The sequence below is a fragment of the Marmota marmota genome, unplaced genomic scaffold (genome assembly GCF_001458135.2).
Source record: "Marmota marmota marmota unplaced genomic scaffold, marMar, whole genome shotgun sequence".
Taxonomy (NCBI): Eukaryota; Metazoa; Chordata; class Mammalia; order Rodentia; family Sciuridae; genus Marmota; species Marmota marmota.
In genome coordinates this window covers 12805973-12830622 of record NW_026000174.1, presented here as the reverse complement: position 1 = coordinate 12830622, position 24650 = coordinate 12805973, and the positions used below count along the sequence as shown (strand labels likewise).

At 42.0% G+C, this 24650-nt stretch overlaps 1 protein-coding gene and 1 long non-coding RNA gene across 2 annotated transcripts in view; both read right to left on the bottom strand.

Annotated features, from left to right (window-relative positions):
- The window catches only part of LOC125612015, a 29037-nt gene extending 15089 nt beyond the window's left edge, over positions 1-13948 (bottom strand). Inside the window, exon 1 of the long non-coding RNA XR_007342265.1 lies at positions 5988-13948. This is a non-coding gene — a long non-coding RNA (uncharacterized LOC125612015). The remainder of the gene's footprint in view (positions 1-5987) is intronic.
- Positions 1-24650, bottom strand: part of Map6 (microtubule associated protein 6) — a 72239-nt gene that overhangs the window by 45617 nt on the left and 1972 nt on the right. Inside the window, 1 exon segment of the mRNA XM_048787881.1 lies at positions 23882-24645. Coding sequence (XP_048643838.1) covers positions 23882-24645 — 764 coding nt within the window.

Genomic DNA, 24650 nt, shown 5'->3' with positions numbered 1-24650 from the left:
TGGCAAGTGGCAGATCTGAGCCCAGGTCAGGCCTCCTTTGTGTTATTCATTGCAATTCCAGGCACTTGCCCAACGATACCAAATTAGGTGGGCAATAAAAGGTGACAGTTGGGGCTGGTGGTGTGGCTCAGTGGTAGAGTGCTTGCCTAGCATGTGTGAGGCACTGGGTTCGATCCTCAGCACCATATAAAAAATCAACTAATTAATTAATTAAAGGTATGTGACCAACTACAACTAAAAAATATGAAAATAAAATTAAAAAGGTAACAGTCACATGTGCGTGTATGTCTTTTTGGGTGCTGTTACCTAGAGTCACAGGACAGCCCTTCTGATCAAGTGACACTTGAGCAGAGAACTGAAGGAAATGAGCCTTGTGGACATATCGGGAAAGAGTGTTCCAGGCAGAGGGCAAAGGCCCTGAGGCAGGAGGGTAACGCCAAGGCCAGCAGAGCTGGACTAGAGCTAACAGGGGCTAGAAACCAAGAAGTGAGATAAATGAAGGGAGGACAGATGGGGCAGGGCCTTGTACATTAGAGTGAGGGGTCTGACTTTTTTCTATGTGAGATGGGAAGCCACCATTGGGTCCAAGGGGACCCGATGTAGCTCTGAGTATGGCATGAGTTGGTTCTTATTTGAGATTTCCTCCAGCTGCTGCATTCAGAACAGCTACCATTTGGGCAAGAGAGAAGCAGGGAGACCAGTTAGTAGGAAGATGACCTTCACAATCCAGATACGAGATATGGGAGGGTTAGGCAGGAGTAGCTGTGTCCCTGTCCCCAGGCTTGGCAGCCGAGACTCTGATACTTTCTGCATAAACAAATAATATGGCAAGGGAAGTATTGTACAATGTGCTCGGGCACATAAATGAGAAGTTGCATTCTTCCTTATGAAGTTGGGGGCAGTGGCAAAAATGTCAACGCAAACACAAGTTGAATCTTGTTGACAGTAATTTCCCAAAGATGGGAGACGTAAGGTTTTTCACAGTCACAGGATGGTGGAAGCAAATTCCACAGACTCCAAGTTGTGCCTGTGGCCTGAGTCACTGGCGGGTGGGACGTGGGGGTGCATGGCAGTCAGTGAAGCCCGACTGAGGAGCCGGGCCTGCTGCACTGAGGAGTCCCAGTGCCTCACTCCTCAGCCAAGGGCTGCCGGGAGAGCCGAGCAGGACAGACTGGCCTCCAGGGGCTTCTAACCTGATTTCAGCAGAAAGGACTTTGAGGTGCTGGCTCTGGGGACCCATGACCGGGATACAAATTTCCTTGTCAGTCCAGTGTCTTTTCCAGCTTTCCTAAAGCCCTGGCCCATGTCTCCACCCAGGAAGTGGGGGGGGCCCTGAGGCCGCTCTGCTTTATTAGTACTTTCAGGGCACTTTTGCTTATTTGGAAACCAGCTCTTCAGACAAGAAAACCTTGGTCTCTTTAAAGAAACATTAATTAAGAGAGACGCCAACAGTTTTCAAAATATTGTGCAGGAAAACTTTTTTCCTCTTAATGAGTGTTAAAGGGCTATTAAAACTGCATTTGTCGTTTGTAAACTCGTAGCTTATAAAGGCCTTTCTCAAACCAAATTACTAATGAGGTAATCACCAACATAATAATTACTGTATAATTACTAAGGGAGTGGGAAGGAAAATGTGGAGCAAAATAGGCAGCCAGGAATTTGGTTGTTATTTCAGAGATCTGTGAAGGTCAGTGGACTGAGTTATCAGTTCACAACCCGGAAGCTCTATTACCAGAGTGTTGTAAGGATCACTAGTTAGATGGTAAAGGAGTGACCTTTCAACTACCCCTGGGCCTGGAGACTTCTGGCTGGGCAATAACAGAGTCTCTGTGAGCAAGCAGAGTGAGCCGGAAATCCTTATGCATCCCATACTTCCCAGGAGATCTTGGGCAAGGGAGTAGAAATGTCTGAACTTCACCATATGGAAGTGAAGCAGGAAAATGTACCTCACAGGTAGGCTGTGAGGACTGAAGATGTCAATGCCAAGGTACGAGTGGCATCTGATGCTTAGTGAATGTTAGTCTTCCCACCCCTTCAATTTCCAGCCCCAGCTTATAGGGCACCTGCCTGCGACAGCACTACTCAGTCAGGTCAAAGGACTTAGCAATAGTTTGATAAATTTTACTCATGTATTTTCCCTTGAAACTGCCCAAATCACTTCCAGTTAGCCTGTTAGTTTATAGTTTTAAAAAATGAGGTAAAAATAGAAACCCCTGGGGATAAATCAGGAATTTGAAATCACACAGTTGTATCATGGCCACGTTGTGATTGGAAACTTCTTGCAGTCTGAGGACTTGGTTTTTTGGTTTCAGGGCTTTCTGTGTGGTATCAGAACATCTGTAACATTAGCCTCCCTAAGCAGCTGGCCTAAGACTGGCCAAGCTGCAGGAGGTAGGGCTCTGGGGAGGTGTGTTTATTGTACACGTGCTTATTACCTACTCAGCAGATGTGACCGAGGCCAGGAGCTGACAGGTAGGATTCTGAAGCATGGTAAAGCCTGTACTTGTAAGAAGTACATAAAAATCTCTTTGTGAGCGTGTAGAACTTTACCCTTTATATTCTAGAAGGTGCCTAGCATTGTTTCCTCTAGGCTGTCTCCAACTTCAGTGTTTCTAGGAAACACACAGGGTAGGACTGAGGGACTTGTTAAAAGGCAGGCTCCTGAGCCCCACCCTCAGAGTCTGATTCTGGCTCCAGGAAGCTGCATCTTACACAGGTACACCAGGTGACCCTGTTGCAGGCTCATGTACATCGAGAGACACACTGCGATATTTGCTTGACCTGCCATCTTGGGATATAAATGGAATAAATGAGTATTTAAACGTTGTTGAAAGGGTTTAAGTAATTTTCCCAAGGTGGGTAGCTTGCCAATGAGTGGTAGGAGCTGGGCTGCTTGCTCTCACGTGCCCTGCTGGAAAGCCATTTCTTCCATTAAGGCTGTGTCAGAGCGAGTATTGTAAAAACAATCTCTTTTAACACCCAAAGGATGCTTCTCTTTTGTTATCTACAACTTTTACCCTATAGAATGCTAACATTGAGCATCTGCCTGGCCTATGAATTAGACATGTCTTCTTCCTCTGATGTTTTAGCATCTGGGGTCTTAAAGATCCCAGGAAAACTGTCCCTTATCCCCATCCCAATTCCTAGAGACAGTAAGCAACTAGCCTGTGAGAATGCCTTTCATGTGCAAACAAACCCATGCCCATTCCCCAACCATCTCCTTTATCAGGCTCTCACAGGGTCTTGCATTTGGGTCACTATCCTGTGTCCTATTGCTTCTAGACCAGGTTTCAGTGCACATGGACAGCCCCTAAGCCCCAGAGCAATCTAAACTCTTCAAACTAGCCAATCCTCAACCTGCCTAGCCTGCTTACCCTACCTCACCATTCCTTCCCGAGAAAACCAAAACAATGTCTCTTGCCCATGCTTCCCCAACTGCTTCCCGTGTGGCCTAGTGTGGCCTGGTGTTTCCTGAGGGGAACAAACTATCTTCCCAATTGGTCTTCCAATACCCAAATAATAAAACCTACAATTAAAACAGTCTCCCAAATTAAACCAGAAGCAATCTGAATACAAACTTTCTTTTGAACAATTGTTAGATTAACTCAGTGTTTTCTTCACTTCAAGGTTTAAAAAATATTTGTTGAATTCATTTTAAGCTAGTCAATAAGCTTAAATAAGGCTTCATTCCTTGATCTGGGTTCACTTTGGGGTTTACTTTGTGTTGATTTTCAAACTGCTCCCAAACATATATTCCTTTTTTCAAGTGAAAGTGTAGAAGTGCATGGCAGAGCAGTATGGAGTGGTCGAGTTATCACTGGTTCCTTTCAATCATGCAAGCTGACTCTAAGCTGAAAATGAGAGAGTCCTTGCTTTCTAGTTTGCCATGACAATGACAGTATTTACTCATAAATAAATACTTATAAGGATAGAAATATTTTTTAAGGGTAGAAACACTTGCAATACAGTGACCCCAGGGATTTCAAGGGTCTTGAGTGGGCTAGCTGGAGCATCCTATGTGATGGACTGTGAAATACATAAGCAGGTACAACCAAGAGATGGAGCAAGGTTGCTTGGGAGAGAAAAGAGCACTGGGCCATGAGGCCATAACGCCTTGGATTCCATTCCCTAGTGTGAAACCCACCTCTCTGCACTACTGGACAAATCACACACCCAGCTGCCAGTCTCAACTGTCACATCAGGAAAATGGAGGAGGGGGGCAGAACAATACATTAATAAAACTCCTTCTGTTCACTAAATTGCTGGGGTTCTCAATTATGACTCTGAAATGGAGCTATTTGGGAAGGAAGGAAGGGGAAGAATGAAATAAAGAAGGAAGGAAGCAAGCAAGCAAGCAAGGAAGTTAGTTTTGAATTAACAGTGGTGAAAAATTGAAAATGAGTGAAACATCCAGAAATATAGGAATGGTTAAATAAAACAGGCTACATCCACATGATAGTATAGTATGCAATTATTTAAATGATGCGAATAAAGAGTTTATAATGCTTTGGGGGAAAAGCACGAATACTAAGGAGGCCCCGTGTGAGCCCTGGTTTATCAGCACTCTGCTAAGCTCCCCTTGAACTAGCCTTTTCCCACAGCTCTCAGGATGGCTGACATCATCCCCATGAAATGTCCCGCTCAAGATTCTACAGAACTGCACTAATTAATCAGAAAAAGAATGGTTTACACAATGAGTCCATCTGAGACACATTCAGATTGAAATGACATCTTGGTCCCTCCACATGGAATGTCTATTTTCCCCCAAACATGTTGGTGGCTGTGAGGACTCAGTTCCCACCACTAGGGTGTGCCTTCCCAACTTCCCAGTTGTACACAGGTGGGGTGACAGGAACAATAGGACCCCTGGTTCTTGCACCACTAAATCAAGAAGGAGGGCTTCATGCATGCTCTACCACTAACCTATACCCCAAGCCTTTTAATTTTTTTATTTTGAAACAGGACTCACTAAACTGTTCAGGCTAACCTTGAACTTGTGCTTGTTCAGCTTCAATCTCCAGAGTAGCTGGGATTACAGTCATGCGCCCCCACTCCCTGAAAGTATACATTTTAAATCTCAATGCTCATTTCAGAAACAGCAAAACAACCCCTATTACTTTCCCTCTGTTCCATTTCTTTATTTCCTTCATTCACAAGACTTTATCAAAGCTGCTTAAATACATAAGAAATGTCCAATTTGGGGCATAGGTTGTGGCTCAGAGAAAAAGCACTCGCCTAGTATGCATGAGACACTGGATTCCATCCTTAGCACCACATAAAAACAAAATAAAGGTATTGTGTCCACCTACAACTAAAAAAAATAAATGTTAAAAAAAATCTCCAATTCAAAAATTGGAAAATGATGCAGTGGGTGCTACCAGCTAAGGCAGTATGATAGCATTCACTTAGGAAAATCCATTTTGGATCAATTTGTTATTTCTGACTCAGCCATTAACTGAGGCTAATCTGGGATGAAAAGGGAGAAGCTATCTTACTATAAATCCCGCTTTTTTTTCCCTCTAAGCAAAATGTCTGACTCAAAAGAATTTTTTAGAAAGAAGAATGCAGAGTTGGAAATGCATGATTTCAACCTCAAGAAAAATTAAAAAAAGGTAAACTAACACCAAAATTTAAGCATCAACTTATGAATGGTGGTTAATGTGAGGTGATTAAATTTTTCTTTTTTAAATAAAGTTTTCTTCTCTGTACTGTATTTACTAAATTTCCTACCACAGGAAGTAAGAGGAGAGGTAGAGAAGAGGTGAGGGACAGAGATAGATATAGAAATTACTGGTGAGAGTCTCTAAAGTGGCCCTCTGGAGCACAGCTGTGCAGGGCCCCCTGAGTTGTCTAGAGGTTTCTTCTGGGTGCCCGAATGCTAGCTTGACTGTGCTCAGGCCCCACCCTGGCTCTCACAGCTGACCACTTCCCACTCCATTGAACACACATGAGCCTGTCACTTTCGGTTCCACTTGATTTCCACTTACCCTTCTACCAGGCTGCCACAGAGTCCTCTTGGCAACCTTCATACTGGTTTCCATGGATACCCTCCACTCTCAGACAGGCGGCTGCACAGAGCAGATGGCCGTCGGCATTGGGTGGGGAACAGGCTGAAAGGGCATCTGAATCTCGGGCACTCTGAATCCTCTGTTTGTCCCTGTACCTAATACACCACACACACACACACACACACACACACACACACAAGCACAAACACACCATAGTCATGTTTAGTTCTGGCCTTGACAAGGAACTCATCACATTTCAAATATCACAAATACTATGTATGACAATTGCTAACATTTGTGGAGCATCTACTCTGAACCACATACCTTGCATACAAGGGAAGAAAATAATTTACCAGGATAGTTGAAGGAGTTCAGTGTTTCTGACCCCATTCAGTGGGGCCAATTCTTTTTTGAATTAGTGTACACTATTGATGTGCAAAAACAATTTTAGAAGAATATTTAAATTTCAGGTTCCTGGAAAAAGAAATTGAAGCTCAGAGACTTGAAATAACTTCACCAAGGTGACACAAATAGTAAATTTCTGAGGCTGGGATTTGAGCTGACGTCTTCTGATCCCAAGACATTTGGCTGATCCACTGCACTGTGGTTAACAATCAGTAGCCATGGCTACAGCAGTCCCCACTATTCACTGAGGACATGTTCCCAGACCCCAGAAGATGGCTGAAACTGCAGACTGAGTGGGGCCCCACATATACTATGTTTATTTTTAGGTATACACACCTATGTTAAAGTTTAATTTAAAAAGTAAGGGAATAATAACAATACCTAATAAGCACAGCAATGATAATATACCATAATAAAATTGATAGCATCACTATCCTTGTTCTTTGGGGTCATTAATGAGTAAAATAAGGGTTACTTGTGACACTCCCCACAGTCAATCTGATAACTGAGACACCTAAAAGGAACTAATAGGTAAGGTGGTGTACAGTTGGAACATGCTGGACCCAGGGCAAAGGGATTGTTTACATCCTGAGCAAGATGGAGGGGGATAGCGTAAAGGTCATCAAGCTACTCAGAAAAGCATGTGATTTAAAGCTTATGAATTATTTATTTCCGGAATTTTCCACTTAATATTTTTAGATCAAGGTTAACTGCAGGTAACTGAAACCATGGCAAGCGAAACCATGGATGGGGGTGGGGGGGGACTCTACACTAATTTCCCTTGATTGCTCACTTTTTCTACAGAACTTTTCCCTCTTCCATCACCAACCCCATTCCTAAAGACATTCATGCATCTGCTGATTTGTCCTCTCCCCTCTCCCTGGCTCCAGGGCCAACACTAGCACCATCTTCATTATCATTACTATCACCATCATCATCATACTTCCCCTCATGATTGAAGTAGAAGCTATCACAAAAATCAGGATGTCCCAAGCCCTGGACCTCTAGTCATTTCCCCAAAGTCTAGGTATGTCTTCTTCATAAGAAGAGCTTAACAAGTATGAACTGACTGACTGACTGAATAAATAAAGTAACACTCTGCCAAAATTCCTTCATGGACGCAGATTGGGACAGTGGTTATAAAGTATCACCTTCTCACAAATGCAGTCTAGATTAGGAGGATTCTGATGTGCTAAAAGGTACCCCAAAGAATGGGGGTGTTATGGGCTGAGGATGTGGCTCAAGTGGTAGCACGCTCGCCTGTCATGCGTGCGGCCCAGGTTCGATCCTCAGCACCACATACAAACAAAGATGTTGTGTCCGCCAATAAATAAATAAATATTAAAAAAAAAAAAAAAGAATGGGGGTGTTAGATGAGATTTCAGCAGCTAGAATGAACAAACCTCTCTCCAGTCCAATCTCCTTTGGAGCTACATGAGGCGGGTGCTTCTTTGAGGAGTCCTAAGTCCCCCAGGATAGAGATCTTCTGTGATACTCTTGGCTGCTAGATTCTAGGCAGATTGATTACTTTCCCTTGATTATTTTAATACCATTTATTCCTTGTCTATTTGTTTTAAAAGCCTTGTTCTAACTCCCAAGAGAACCCCATACAAAATGGTCACAGCAGCCAGAGACTAATATTATTTCATAATGGTGAATCCTGTATCTTGTATTCTTGGTTGCCATAAGAGATGACTTACTTACCCATTATACATAAAGACAAAGAGGCTCTTACACTTACATAGCTTCCGGCTGCTTCTCAGCTGTAAGGAAACAAGAGAGTGACTATGTCCATTTAGGAAGGTTAAATGATGTGCTGAGTAAGGCCCAGTCAAACCAACTATTCTCAGGCATTTGTTCAGGTATTATTTGCTACTTAAATACAAAATCGGAAACCTGGCAGCCCAGTGTTCTCTTCTCAATAGCAGAGGTCAGAAATTGGTAAAATATGGCCTGCAAGCCACATTCAGCTCTCCACCTGGTTTTGTTTAGCCATGAGCAAGGAAAGGGTGTTTATTTGTTTGATTCTTTGTTTGTTTTGGCAGTACTGGGGATTAACCCAGGGCCACCCACATGCTAGGCAAGAGTTCTACCACTGAGCCCCAGCCCCACCCCCCCAGGAATGTTTTTTGTGGATTGATATTTGCAATAAATTTAATGAAAGTCAACACTAATTTTGAACCCCAACTCAGCCAATATTACTTTCCTAAAAAATCCATTCTTCTCATTAACAGACCTATATTACATAAAATTATTCCATTATTATTATTATTTTTAATTTTGTCACTAAAAATTTTTGAGAAATTTGTTTTCTCTCTAATTTTATAAGTATATACATAATATTTTCAATTCTGCATGTTGGCCTACAAAGCCTCTAATATTTACATTCTGTCCCTTCACAGAAAGTTAGCCCATCCCTGGTCTAGACTGAAGCTACCTTCCCAGACTCATCCCTGCCAGGTCAGTCCTTACCCTTGGATGCTTGTCATATCTGAAGGTCTGTGGCTCCCCATAGGCAAGCCTAATTCTCCATGCCCAGCAGCCCTCCTGACTAGAAAGTGCCACCTCACTGCCTGCCTGATTATTTTGTTTTATCTACTGAATCCAGAAGGCTTCCTTGATGCTTCAAGTCAGAATGGGTAGGATGACTGCTCAAAAAGCACAAAAAGTCCTGTAAGGCTTAACCAAGTTTGCTGTAGGTCAGAGTTCACATTGTGGCTCTCTTCCATGTTAGACAGAAGTGTCTCTGGACAGGAAGCTACATGTGTACAGTAGGAGATTGACAAATGTCTGCTTCAAAGTGGAATAACCAATTGGAAATGAATAATGAAAAGCTAACCTGACTCCTTTTGAAAGAGTGATCTAAGCACCCAACTTATTGTCTGGCTTTTATTTTTGCCAGTGCCTTAGGCATTTGCCTGCCTTCAGAAGGGAGGAAGTGGCCTCTGCAAAGCAAGGTTATGTTAAGTTAAAAGAATGGAAAATTGTGGGTGACTATGTACTACAGGAGTATAGTTGAGAAATGATACTCCATCCTTAGTGACCTTGATAATACTCTCTTCTCATGTCACCAGGCTGTGGGGTGTGGCACTGGTGGGCAACGATACTCCCATTGACAGGCCCACTGACATTTCTCTCCCATTTTATTATACCTTTACTCCTCATTTTCCCTCTCCCTGTGCCCTCTGAATAGATCTGAATTGCATATTTAATCCAGTGGCCCACTAAATCTTCAAGGGAGAAATGGTCAGGTCCTGCTCCCCACTGGAGACATTCTGCACGCATTGGTTGGGCAGTCTTTTGTGTCTGGACTACAGAGAGGGATAAAAGCACAAGGGTCAAGCACTGCCTTCAGGGAACTTAGGCTGAATGGACTTTCTTGCACAGCTCGGCAAAAATCCAGTGAGGAGTCCTTAAGGTTCCTGTGCTTTGGGGAGAGATACTGGCAAAATGTCAGAGAAGCACAGAAAGATCCTCAGCAGGGAAGTCATTACAGCCCACGAAGGAAATGCTATCCAGAGCTCGCACACAATCAACCCACACTCTGGTGGTTCCTAGGAAATTCAAACTCCAGACTTCAGTAAAAATTAGATAATAGTACTAAGCACAAAAATAGTTCTTAATTCATTTTCAGAGAAAATTTAAGCTTGTTAACAATCATTCTTTTCTAATTGCTCTCATTAAGATTCTAATTTTATGTTTCTTGTTTTATGCATGCAATGATTTCATGTGTACAGCCTGGCAAGAGGCTGGCTTCCCATTTAATTAATATTTACATAGGCAGATTATAAAATAGTGACTCGGAAATGGTTGCTGGAGTAAAAATGTCCATAAAAAAATCTTTTCTGAGCATTTTATGGTTCTTTTCCCAAAAGTTTCGAGTTCGTGCAAACAGAAGAGCAAAGGGGCTTCTTCCTATTAGCCAAGTGGCACTCAACCTACCAGGAATAATAGTGATGAGGCTAATTGCCATTTATTAAGTGGTTATAAAATATGGGCTAAGCACTAGATAAATACTGTACATACATCACTTATCCTCTTGTTCAAATAAAATCTTTTAAGCAGCTACTAAACACCCTGAACTAGGCTAGGAGCTGAGGTGCAATGGTAAATAAGGCAGGTAAGAGTCACTGACTTAATAAAATATTAATATCGTTCAACAGCCTTACAATGTAGATACTATTCATTCTATTTTATGAGTAAGGGAACAAAATCAGAAAAGAGTGATTAAGTAATCAAAGTTTTACAGTTAGTATGTGGTATGTAGGATTTGAACCCCAAGTCCCAAATACAGCAGGACACTTGAAAGAAGAAAGTACTGTACCTCAAATGGCCTTCTGTACCCGTAGTTCATTGTTAAGGACCTCGGGAAGGGATATATAGTTTCTAATTCTTTCCCTTCCCAGTGGAACTGAGTCCTGTGCTCTGACACACTGCACAGGTACAGCTAGCTCCTCTAGGGAGTATTTCAGAACCCATAACCCACACTCAGAGTCCCCTTGACCTCCCTCAACTTCTCCTGCAAATTTCTATTACAGCAATGACTACCATTACCGTAATTTTCTTCACATGCGTTTCTCACACTAGACCAGGAGCTCCTTTAGGACAGGTACCAAATTATCCACGCACAGTCCCTCATCCGAGAAGGAATAGATGTTGCCAGATAAATAAATGAAAGACTTCCCTTGGTAACCTACTCTGCCTCATTCTCTCAACAACAACAACAACAACAACAACAACAAAAGCAGCCAGCACTTACTGGGACAGGCACAGGCTGTGCACAAACATGAACTCTCTCCATCTGCATCATGACTCTGATGCTGCACTGTCCCATTTGATGAGAAAAATCAAAGCTTCCCCAAGGACACTCTTTAAGTTAAAAAGGCATGCTTCACACTGAGTTTTAGTGGTCACTAAGCCCTTCACCGGCTACCAGACACCTCCCAGGATGCATACAATCATTCTTTCCACAATCTTCCAAAGAATTAACACCCCCTGTAGTGCCTCTAGAGAACGCTGGCCCTGATTTTAACCCTCACCAGCGCCTGCCTGGACTTAGTTACATGCATCCATGTTATCTCCCTCATGAGAAGCAGTCTCCATCAAGCAGAGATCATATACTCTTCATCAAGGATCTTCATGGCCCATAGTCCCAGCATATTCTTAAGATGTTGCATTGAACTTGGAATAAAAATATCAAGCACACTTAATTATTATTGTGAAATTATGATCAAATAGATCTAACCTAATTTCTATTTTCACAGCATGAATCAATCCTTAAAAGATAGAAGGCTTACAAAATGTCACTATGAACTAAAAACCCTGAAGGAGAGGAAAGATTTAAAAAAAGATAGGAGGAAGGCAGGAAGGAAAACTGTGAGTGAAACCCAGGCCTGGAGAAGTGTGGGCTTTGGGAGAGCCCATCTTAGGCTATGGTTTGGCCAGAGCACCCCTGGGGTCCCTGTGATTTTCATGTGCAACCAGGGCTGAGAACCCCCAGGAAAAAACATCAGGTATTTAAAAAACAAAACAAACAAATAAACAAACAAAAAACCACAATTAGCAATGAATAGAAAGGTTAGAAGCATAAGATAGGTCAGATTCTGGCAGGCTTTGACTGCAGACCCAAGGCTGGGCCTTGCACTGGAGGGAAGGGGATCCAGAGACATTTTAGGACAGGGAATGGCAAGAGTACTTGTCCCTCCCCACTGCAGAAACAAGGAGAATGGCAAGGGCTTAGGACAGTGAGGAAAGATGGCATGAAGGCTGAGGATGGCAGCAGCCCCCTTGAGGATGGTGTCTTAATGGGGGTCTGCTTGAGCAAGATACAACTGTGGTCTGGAATGAGGAGAACCAGATCTCTGAGCCATCTGGCCACTGACAGCCTGTGTGATCTCAGTCCCCACACCTCCATAACTCTATTCTTCATCTTTAGAGATAGAGATGTTTACCTTAAAAAGCCAATAAGAAGTCTAAATAAAAAGACATGCTTAAGTGTTTGGCACGGAGTAAGCACTCAGCAAATGAGGTCAAAGCTCAATTGTCTCAGTTCTTTCTAATATTCTCTCTTTGGCATTTTTTCCTTGTCTACCTTTCTAATTATAATGCTTTAGTGGTGATCAATCTTTAAAGGATAGAAGTCTTGCAAAAAATGCACTCTAAGATATGTCACACATGGCCGATTTTTGAAATCACTGTGGGAAATGGACAATGACCACAAGGGAGTAGCACTGTAGAGGAGGGAGTATTTCAGGGAGGTACTTGTGGGTTTTGCAGCCTGAGGCTGGGCACAATTTTTCCAACAAGAGAAGTTACACCGGCTTGGTCCTGCAAAAATCTCTTCATTCATCTGGAAAGCTACACAGTGATGGAGACCATGCTAGAATAAGCGGGGATATTGAGGACTGTCATTACTGCACACAGCCAGGGGTACTGCCCAGGGCTAACTGGCAGGAGCTGGGATGTAGAGGCAGTGGAGGAGGGTGGAGAGCAAGCAGAAGCCAATGCCAATCCTTCACTGACTGCTCTCCCCTCTTCTCTGAGGTCTAACTGCCTGCTGGGCTCTGGCTTCCATGTCCTCATCCTCTCTATTCCCTCCCAGCCCAGCATCCATGAGTTCGATTCTTACCAACAGGTTTGTGTTGTCCAGATCTTTCTTTTTCTGTTCTGCCTTTTCTCTTGGGCATCAAACTACACTTCCATTTAGTTTGTATTTTGATTTTATTTTTTGTTGAGGTATAACATGCCTAGAATAAAGTCCATAAGTGTTTACTGTTGCATGTGTAGAACCATCTAACTGCCACTCAGATCAACATACAGAACCTTCCCAATGCCTCAGAAGGTTCGTCTAAGCCAATACCTGTCTACCCATCCCCCACAGAGCTTCCAATATCCTAACTACCACTATCATCCAGTACTTTTTTTTTGTACTGGGGATTGAACTCAGGAGCACTCAACCACTGAGCCACATCCCCATTTTATTTTTATTTATTTTGTATTTTATTTAGAGACAGGGTCTCACTGAGTTGTTTAGTGTCTCGATTTTGCTGGGGCTGGCTTTGAACTCTCAATCCTCCTGCCTCGGCCTCTCCAGCCACTGGGATTACAGGCATGTGCCACCACCTCCAGCTCTGAACTTTTATCATCTGTCTTTGAAATCATATAATTTGGGTCATTCACTTCGTGCATGATATGGTTTGGAAAGTGAGGTGTCCCCCAAAAGCTCACATGTGAGACAATGCAAGGAAGTTTGAAGGAGAAATGATTGGGCAAGGGCTTAGGATAGTAAAGAAAGATGGCATGAAGGTTGAAGTTGGCAACAGCTCCCTTAAGGGATTAATCCCCTGATGGGATTAACTGAGTGATAACTAAAGTCCGGTAGGGTAGGGCCAGCGGAAGTGGGAATTGGGGATGTGCCTTTAAGGTATATATTTGTATCTGGCAAGTGGAGTTTTTCTCTCTGCTTTCTGATCATCATGTGAGCTGCTTCCTTCCACCACATTCTTCTGCCATGATGTCCAGCCTCACTTTGAGCCCCAGGAGCTGGCTGTCCATGGACTGGGACCTCTGAAACAGTGAGCCCCCAAATAAACTTTTCCTCTTCTACAGTTGTTTTGGTCAGATCTTTCAGTCACAGCAGCAAAAAAGCTGACTAAAACAGTGCGCTTATATTTAGTTTCCTTCACTCATCCTTTGGTCTATGACTTGTTCTTTTTCATTGCACTGTAACAGTCGTTCTCGATAAGGAATAAATGTGTCCCCCAAAATGGCCGTTGGTGATGTCTGGAGATATTTATTGCTGCAACTCAGGGCAGGGAGGGGCAGGAAACCCTAATGGCTGGAGTGGGTAAAGCCAGGGCTGTTGCTAAACATTCCACAGTGCACCAGGCGGCCCCTCGCTACAAGGAAGTATCTGGTGTAAACTGCCAACAGAAATCCCACGAATCAGCTAAGCTACTATAACAAAAGACCACAAAACAATGCCCGTTTATTATTTTACAGTGCTGTTGTTTAGAAGTCCAAAATGGGTGTCATTAGGGACTTTAGGGCAGAATCCATTTCCTTGCTTTTTCTTGTTCTTAACGGCTCCTGCATTCCTTGGCACTGATCCCCCTTCTCTCTTCAAAGCCAGCCACGGCCAGCCAAGACTTTATCACACTGCACCCTTCTGACATCCATGCCTGACTTCCTCAGGACTCTTGTGATTACACCAGGCCCACCTGGATCATCCAGGTTCCTCTCCCCATCTCAAGATCCTTAACTTTATGACATCTTCAAAGTCCTTTTTGCCATATATTTATTTATAAGTTCCAAGAGTTAGGATGGAGACATCTTTGAGGGAGGCCTTATTCTGCCTACCATGCCCTGTAAGAATATTCTGCTAGAATATTTGTGCATCCTATTGTTGAAGGTCATTTGGGCTATTTTAATTTTAGTTATGATTAATAATTTTTCCATAAACTTTCTTGTACAAATCTTCTGCACTCGTTTCTGTTAAGTATATATTCGAGAATGAAAATGCTAGGTCATAGGATAAAAATGTGTTTAAATTGAATAAATCATACCAAAGAGTTTTATAAAGTGATTGTACCAGTTGACATCCTTATTAGTAGTGTGTTTACATTTTCCTTCTGCACTAAGCACTCATGTAAACCTTCCAAAGACACCTCAACAACTTGGCCACAACCATGCTTTACAGCCCAGTGAATGATATCATTCTTCTCCAGACATCATGAAACCTGGGAGACATCCTGGACTCCTCCTCCCTTTCTGCCTACCTTCCATTAGCCACTCATCATTTTCTTCTATGCCATCAACACATATTGACATGATTCCCTTGATGAATGTCCTGTCATCATCTCTCATCTAGACTACAGCTTTCTTCCTTGACCCTGTTCTTCCTAATGCCTCCAATCCAAATTTCCCACTGCTGTCAAAATCACCTTTTCTAAAATCCAAGACCTGATCCTGATTCTTCCCTTTGTTTACAAGATAAAAGAAGCCTACATCCCTCCTTGCCATCTCATCTTATGAAATGATAACCTCTAAGTTCTACTGTATGAAATTGATTGCAATCTTTATTCTAATTGGTTCCTTCCTCATTGAGTGTCCACTCATCTTTCAAGACTCAGCCTGCCAGTCACATTCTCTGCTGAGTCCTTTCCCAATAAACCTCGAATCAAGAGGACTTAATTCCTCCCCCCCGTTTGTGTCCAACTACACTGCACAGGCTTTGTATCATGGCACCTATAACTTCTCAGCACATTTGCCCCTGCCTTATAAACACAAACCCCTTGAGAACAAGGACCATTTTGTCATCTCAAGACTTAGTTCAGGGACTGTTATATGGTAGATATTAACATTTACAGACTGCAACTGAGTTGAAACAGTACATGTTAATATGGCATGCAGAAAGTGCCAAGTAGAGAGAAAAGACCAGCGCAGAGAAAACCTGTACTTTCCAAGCTCTTAAGCCTAAATGCAAACAAGAGGCCTGTGGATCCCAAGCTCCAACAGGGAAGTAACAATTCTATTACTGCAGGGCCACTATGAAGATTACAGAAGATAATGTATCTAAGGCTACTGGCCCTCTGACAAGCACACAGTAGGCACTCAACTAGCTACCATGATTATTATTTCTAATGGTGAATCTAGCTTCTACAGGAAACTTTTAGTTTGATGCTTCAGGCCCATCTTGAAGTAATCTTTATTCAGCAAGAAAGAGAGCCTCACCTGTCCACATTGGTACAACTGACATAATTTGTAAAGGCAAAGCTACATTACAGAGATGGCCCCTTCATCCTACTGAACACTTGTTGGTTTAGTTTAGATTTGTTGCTAGAACATTAAGTGCTTGATTCTTAGTGGTTGTAGATTTAGAACGATCACTGGATTGACTTTTCAAGTTCATATGTGCATTAGATTCCATTTTTCTCTAGGAAAGCAACTAAGAATTAATTGTATTGTATCTCCTTTGGGGATTAGTATGGGTTAGTGTTATATCTCTGAGAGTTAAAGGTACAGGGTCAACCAAAGAATGAACAAAATGCCTTTCACACAGTAGGTTCTCTATAAAAATTTCCAAATAGGAAGAGCACTGCTAATTTAGGGCCTTGATGTAATTTCCATGATAACTGTCTCTCCTAGTTTCTTTACTCCCTCCGATAACTCCTTTATCTTTTTCACAAATATTCCTTATGCTGTCAGTACCCCAAATGCTTGTATCCCCTAGCGCTCCATTCTTTGATGGCTAATTTTCTCTATTCCCTTCGCAAGGATGATTTCACTTGCTCCCACAGCTTAATACCACCCACAAGCTGAGGTTTTTCAAATTTATATTTACAGGTGAGACTGCTCCCTGAGCTTCAGATCCATCTGCTCGACTGATTCTTGAATTCCTCTTCTCAGTATCCCCAAATGCAAATTCTATCTATTAAAAAGTAAGCTCCAGGGGCTGGGGATGTGGCTCAAGTGGTAGCGCGCTCTCCTGGCATGCGTGCGGCCCGGGTTCGATCCTCAAGCACCACATACAAACAAAGATGTTGTGTCCACCGAAAAATAAATAAATAAATATTTAAAAAAAAAAAAAAAAAAAAAAAAAAGTAAGCTCCACCTCCACTTCAGACATTTTTCTCCTCTATAATCCTCATCCCAGTGACTAGTGACTAACATCACTGCCAGTTATCCAAACAGGAAACACAAGTGTCATCCTGGATTGCAGCCTCCTCCCTGCACCTCAGTTGGTCAGTATGATCCACTGTTTTCTACCTGCATTATGTTATGAATCACCAGCCCACAGACATGGCGAAGGCTTTATCCTTCTCTCTGCATGGTTTCAATAGCTTGCCTCTTATTGGCCCCTCTTCTCCTATCAGTCAGCAAGAATTGTACAAAATTTAAATCAAATTATCTTGTTTCCCTGCTAGGATTCCTTCAGTGACTCATGATTGTCTACAAAAACAAATCCAAAATCTTTATCCAGAGTTGCAAAGCCAGGGGTAACCTAGCCAATATCTACCTCTCAGAAGCATGAAAAGAAAAAGGGAATAAGGCTGGGGATGAAGTTCAGAGATAAAGAACTTGCCTAGCATGCACAAGATACTAGGTTCCATGCTCAGAAACACACATACACACAAAGGAATAGTAAAAATAAGGGTTAGATTTACTGAGAGAGAGATTAATTTTCAACAAACCCAGAATTTTGTTCTTTGAAAAGACTAAAAAGCAAAATTAACCTCAATAATACTAATCCTAAAAAAGGTACAAATTAATATCAGGTATGAAAAAGGGGATATAGCTACAGATAAGCAGAGATTTTTTATGTCAATACATTTTAAAATTAGAAAAAATGTAAATTTTCCAGAAAAAATATAAATTATAAAAATTAGTCCAAGAAAAAATACAAAACTGACTTAATCTCTATGAAAGACATCAAATTGATAGAATTAACAAGTTCATGAAAAAAACACCAGATCCAGAAGTTTTATAGGAGAATCTTATCAGATATTTAAGGAACAGCCTTTCCCATACAAATTGTTCCAAACAATTAAAAAGGAGAAAAATGTATTCATCTCATTTTATAATCTTTCTTCCAATATAAAAAAGTAAAACTATAGACCAGTTTCACTTACAAATATATAGGCAAGCATTTTAAATAAAAAATAGCAAACCAAATTCAGCACAAAAAAATATTTTTGTCTAAGCAAGATTATCCCAGGAATGTAAAGATGGTTTGACATCAGGAAGAAACCTAACATCGTATTAAAAAAAAAAAGCCATAAGACCCATTCAATTGATGCTTTATTCAATACAATTCAACACCCATCTGCATTTTAGAAATCCCTAGCAAACTAGGATAACAGGAAGTTTCTTATCCTAATCTCATAAAAACAGAGCAAACATTGTTTTTTATTGTTAATTTTATTAACAATAAAATTTTAGAAGTAGGCCCATGTCACAAGACAAAAAAAAAAAAAATGTCTGTTACTGCATATTATTCAAACCTAAACAGGATTTTCTAATCAATGCAGCAATTCAACAACAAGATACATAGATATTCGAAAGGAAAATAAAAAATTGCTATTTGCTAAAAACATACATTATCTCTATAGTCAATCCTAAAGCATGTATATATAAAACTAGTTAGAGAGTATGGTAAGGTTCCTGAATATAAGATTAACTTATAAAAAATAATGCATCTGAGCAACAATAAGTTAGAAAATGTAATAAAATAAACTCTTTGTAATAGGAACACTAATTAAAACACAGCTTGTAAAAAAAAGAAAATAAGAGACTGTGGTATTAGCTCAAACTAATATAACAGAACAAAGAGCCCAGAAGTAATAACTAAGCATGTATGACCCTTATGTGATAAGGAGACATCATGAATTAGTGGGGAAAAGGTAAACTTTTAAAAAGGGCCTGAGATAAATGACTTTCCATATGGGGGGAAAATTTGGTTCTGATTTCATTCTATACATAAAGATAGAATCCAGTTAAAGATTTATCTATAAAAAAAATAAAACTTAAAAACTATAATTATATCTGGGCACAGTGTTGAAGGCCCAGCAGCTCAGAAGCCTGAGGCAGGAGGATCACGAGTTCAAAGACAGCCTTAGCAACTTAACTAGGCCCTAAGCAATTTAGAGAGAGCCTGTCACTAAATAAAATATTTTTTAAAGGGCTGGGTATATGGCTCTGTGGTTCAATTCTTGGTACCAAAAAAAAGAAAGAAAGAAAAGAAACAACAACAACAAAAACCCAACAACCCTATAATTATAGAAATGATCTTTATGGAGAAAATTATAAAACATAAGCAAAGAACATGAAAGAAAATGTAAGTTGACCCATATATAAATGTATATGGGCAAATCATCCCTTAAAGACAGCAAATCTCTCTGAGCAGTGTCTCCTTGAGTAAAGCCAGAAGTCTAATTGCAACAAAATTATCTATAGTGTTTATTAAAAATAGATTCTTAGGCTCCACATTAAACCTATTGAAGCAGCATGCCTGAGAATGTGGCCCAGGAATCTGAATCTTGGTAAGCTCTTCAGGTGATTCTTCTGCATACTGAATTTTGAGAAGCTTGCCTTGTGGACAAATGTCATAACCTGATTGCCCATTAGAATAACCCAAGAGAGCTTTAAAACATATAGATGCCCAGGCCCCACCCCAGACCAACTGTATCAGCGTCTCTCCATGCAACAGCATTTTTAAAGGCCTCCAGATCATCCAACGTGCAGCCAGGGTTGAGGCCCCTGGCTTTAAGCAAAGGTACATCAAGAGTCAGGCCTGGAATGCTCACTACCCTTCCCCATCTGAACATTGCCTTCTGGTGTAAGCTAGAGGAATTCAGACTGTATCCCAATTAAAGAGGACATGACTTCCCTCGGTAAAATTAGAACTTATTTTTCAGTATCCCTAGCTTGAATACATAGCAAGGGCTTGTTGGTCATTTTCTGAAATAAATTCAACTAAACGAGACAAAAGGAAATTAGTCAACATGTAGATTAATAAAATGTTCACTAACCCCTATATATCCCACTGGATCAACAAATCTAAACAATGCAGAGGAACATTAGGCTGTGAGAGGTATAGAAATGGCCAAATGCAGCCCTTCTCTTTAAGTGTCCATGATCTGGGAGGTGGAATACATATGGATAAACCACACACACACACACACACACACAAAAAAAAAATAAATAAATAAATAAAAAATAAAGTAAAATAAAATAAAAAGTTAAAAAATAAAAAGTATTTGACAAATAAGCAGACAGTGATAACAGTTTAGATAGTAAAAACGGTAATTCTGAATAGCAGGATCTAGGAAGGCATTGCTGAAGACTCAGTATCCAAGACTGACCTTGAGGTATTGGTGGGACTTAAGCAGGAGACAATTAGGAAAATGGGCAGTTGTGGTACAGGGCAGTTCTGCATAGCACAAGCTAAGTCAGATGGGCCTTTCTCTCACATTCACACAAGGCCGTAGGGCAGACATTAAAGGCTCTTTTTCTTCCTGACTTCCTTGTTATTACTCTCATTTTTCAAGTATTTTGCCTCTGGTTTATTAATTCTGCCTCCTGGTGCCCCAGCTGATTTCTTCTAGGAACAGTTTCTCATTAGCATTTCTATAGGGACACCTGCTACCCCATCTATCCCTATTAACCAATGGCCAGGGCAATGGGGTTGACGGGGAGAGAAATTTTAATCCCCTCCTATGACTCATCTATTTTCTAATTGAGAATGCCAGAGCTAAAGTCACAAATGGCTTCCCAGTGAAATCCATCCTCAACATGAAAAACTGTAACGAAGACATGCTTCTCAAAAAAAAAAAAAAAAGACATGCTCCTCAATTTTATAATATCATCTGTGTAAAATAAATGTATTAAAATAAATACACCTTATGATTGTGAAATATTCTCAAAGCCTCAGATAGCCACTTGAATGTGAAACTCCCAGCTAGTATGAATGCATTATGAATCAGACGAACTATTGAATAAGGAAGGTTTCTCAAAACCGTATTCAAAGGATATCTAATACTATTAACTGGCTGTCTATTAGCATATATATGATTCTGAAAGCTGAATTGTATTTTATGTTATATACCGATATATTATGTTGATAGATTATGTGTCCTTTCTTAAGCAAACTGCTCACATTGATGTCATGTGACAGATGTCACTTGTAAAGCCCATGAGAGGAACCAGTCACCATGGTATAAATATACCATGATTTATGTAAAGTGGCAGAAGAAAAAATTTTATAAATCAAATTTATCATTGAAATGGAGTCTTACTTGGTTTCTGTGATGATGTAAGGCCCACCTACAGTGGACATGGGACATACTTAAATTCAGTAAATATCCAGAATTATAGCAAGGAAAATAATTTGAGATAATAGGGAGGGAAAATCAAAGTTCCAGGTAAGCCTATAATTCCTTAGCATTTCTCTAATACTGTATTTCTCTAATAGTGTATTTAATTTATTAAATATCTTATTTCTTTCAAATTTTATTTCACCCAAAGTGCATTTTTCTGTCATTGGTTAATTTTTATTCTGGAACAAAAAATAATGTTAAATTTCACATCAAATTTGTCTTACACACAAACTGTTAATTAAAGAAATTAATGTTTCTTAGCAACACTCGTTCTCTTAATGTTTCAAAATGCTTTGACTATCAAGCAAAAAGGCACTCGTGGCCCAAAGTCATATTATCATTAAATTTTAGAGAAGACCTGAATTGTTTTTTAAAAAAAAAAAAAAAATTGTGAGGTGTTCAAAGATTTTTCTTAACAGGTTGATAGAGTTCTAATAGCTCCTAAAAAATAGTCATTCTCACCAGCTGCACGAGCACAGCCTTCCCCTACCCAATCTAATCATTTCCATATGTGTATAATTCAAACTGAAACATAACATGCTTATTACACAGCTAAGGTTTTGTTTTAAGGGAAAAGGCACAGAGCAAAGGTACAAACCCAAATTTGGTACAAACCAAAATTTTGATCTGACAGGTTGCAGTCATTCCTTGACTGACAAAACAAGCCCTACAAATTAGGGAACATAAACTGAATAGGAGGTTTGAGAACCTGGGCCCTCTCCTGTGACTGTCATTAACTACATGGAGGTGAGAAGAGGTAGCTTCTGCCTAGTGGGTGGTGAGGTTCCACCTGCCATAGGATGGTAGAATGAGAAGAGGAAGATGAAGCCACAGACCAGCGATCTGTAATGTTGGGCCAGCCATAGGGTTCTCAGGGAATGCAGTAGGACCTTATAAACAAGAAATTCATTGCAGAACCAGAAAACTACCTCTTGGTTTCATTTATGCTCCTTGCTTATTTGTTTCCTTTCTTGGTAACAGCATAAAAATATTATGAAAATTCCACCTCATTGTGGCTATCCAAAGAAAAGGATATGTGTCCTTGTTTGATCCAGAACTTTAAAAGGAAGCAATGTATTTCTAGGAGAACAGTGAGGTTGTGATAGCAGTTAATCAAGAGAGAGATGGTAAGTAGGAGGTGAAATTTAGGAAGACAAGGGAAGATGTCTCCATATGCTAGTTTGTCCTCAGCATGGGAGAAAGTGTTTGTCATGTTCATTGGAGGACATCAGTCTGATTGAAAGTATGTATGGGTACCTTATAGGGTACTGGCACAGGACACTAATTCTGCAACCTGCCCCCCACCCTCAGTCACCAGGAAGAAGGCAACTAATTGCTGTGGTACTGATGAAGGACCCCATAAGCCACATTTTGAATACCTCTAGCTCAGTTATTCATCATGCACATCTGCTTCTTTAGAGACCCCAACCTAGTGTTACATTTTCAGCCAACTGTGATTGGTTAGCTAACTGATGTTGGTTGAAACATAAGGGCAGGTGAGAAAACAGACTGAAAGGATTGAGACTGCAGCAGAGGGAGAATTTGGGAGCAGGGAGATGCTTGAAGACATTCATTTACAAGGAATTTGAACCTTGCTAAAGACGGAGTTCTTGGTGGTGAGACAGTAAGAAACACATCTGGAGACCATGAACGGCAGAGAGAGAGAAAGGAGATGCCTCATTAGGAGAAATGGGCCCAGGCATCTAGGAAGTAGAAATCAGAGCAATGAAGCATCCTGTAGAAGGTCAGAATGGAAATGAACTAATGACCACTATGTCCCTGGCATGAGCAGTCCTCCTGAATCCTCACAATGTCAGCACAGTGCTTGGCTTATAGTAGGTATTGAAAAATACCCTGGATGTTTAACTTAAAATCAATAAATCAGCGAAAACACTAAGAGATATCTATTATTAATAACAACTTACAGCTAAGAACCTAGCCCTGAAAAAGATTGAGAAATTTGACCAATGTGTGACAGCAAGTAAGAAGCAGGAGGAAAATGACTTCAAAGTCTGAGTGATAGAGGAGGAGGGTGATTTGTAAGGACCTGAGGGGAAATCTAGAAAAGGGTGTGGTGCTTGAGTGTAGCCCAGAGACTGAGAGAGAAAGAAGAATGAAGAGCCAAAAGAAGTGTTCTGGGGAGGAGGGTGAGAGGTCACTTGGAAAGCATTCTTCTAGAAGGATGAGAACCCTGCAGGAAGACAAGGTAGGTGGGCAACAGTGAAGCCAGCAAGGGGCAGCGGCCAAGTTAACGCAGCAGGTGAGTTGCAGGGAACAGAAAGGAAGTGCAACCCAGCTGTGAAGAAACCCGCAGGGTCTCTGTTGGGTAAGTGGGGATCTGAGGTGAGCAAGGATGGGGGAAAGGTGACTAAAGTAGTAAAGAAAAAGATCTGGGAAGGCTGAAGTGGTAACTAACAGCTTTAACACAGGACAAGGGAAAGGAGTATGCAGTGGAAGAGTGCCTGGCATGAGACTGGAGGACGGGCGTGGTCTGGCATGAGAGAGGAATCGGAATGTGTGGTCTGTGAAGGCAGTTTCAGGAGAGGATAAGGGTGACCAGCCCCACTGCGAGAGCTGCTGCCGGTGTCTCACCTGTAGGAGCTGCTCACTGTACTGGTCACCTCCTCGCGGATTTGCCGGTTGAGGGCATCTGCAGCTGCGCGCCCCTTGCCACCCTCTGGGCCAGTGGCCTGGGCAGCTGGCAGCGGCGTCTGCTCGTATCCCTCGGAGCGACGCACCATCCAGGCGGGCCCGGCCCTCCTGCGTGTGTCACGCTCATCTCCACCAGACGCTTTTCCAGCCGCCGGGCCACCTTCTTCGGCCTGGACCTGAGCAGCCGGCACAGACATCTGATCTTGCCCTTCGGTGCGACGCACCGTCCAGGCGGGCCCCGCCTTCCTGCGAGTGTCGCGCTCATCTGCACCAGACGCCTTTCCAGCCGCTCCGGCCTGGGCCTGGGCCTGTGCCTGCGCTAGAGCCTCGGACGGGGGCGTCTGCTCGTGCCCCTCGGAGCGACGCACCATCCAGGCGGGCCCGGCCTTCCTGCGGGTGTCTCTCTCGTCCGCACCGGAAGCCTTTCCGGCCGCCAGGACACCGGCTCCTCCTGGGGCGTCCTGCTCCATGGCTTCAGCGGCGGTGGTCACCGGCCAACGCTCCTGGCTCTGCGGCCGGCGTTTGGTCGCCCCTAGAATAGGCGCGGTAGCCTGAGAGGACTTGGGGATCTGCACCGGCTTGGGGATCCACGGGTGGTCCCCGCGGCGCGGCAGCGGCCAGGCGCGGAAGTCCTTCTGATATTGGGTCTCCCGCTCAAAGGGCGCGTCCGAAGGCTGGTACTCGCTGCGCGGCCGGCAGCTAGGCTCAG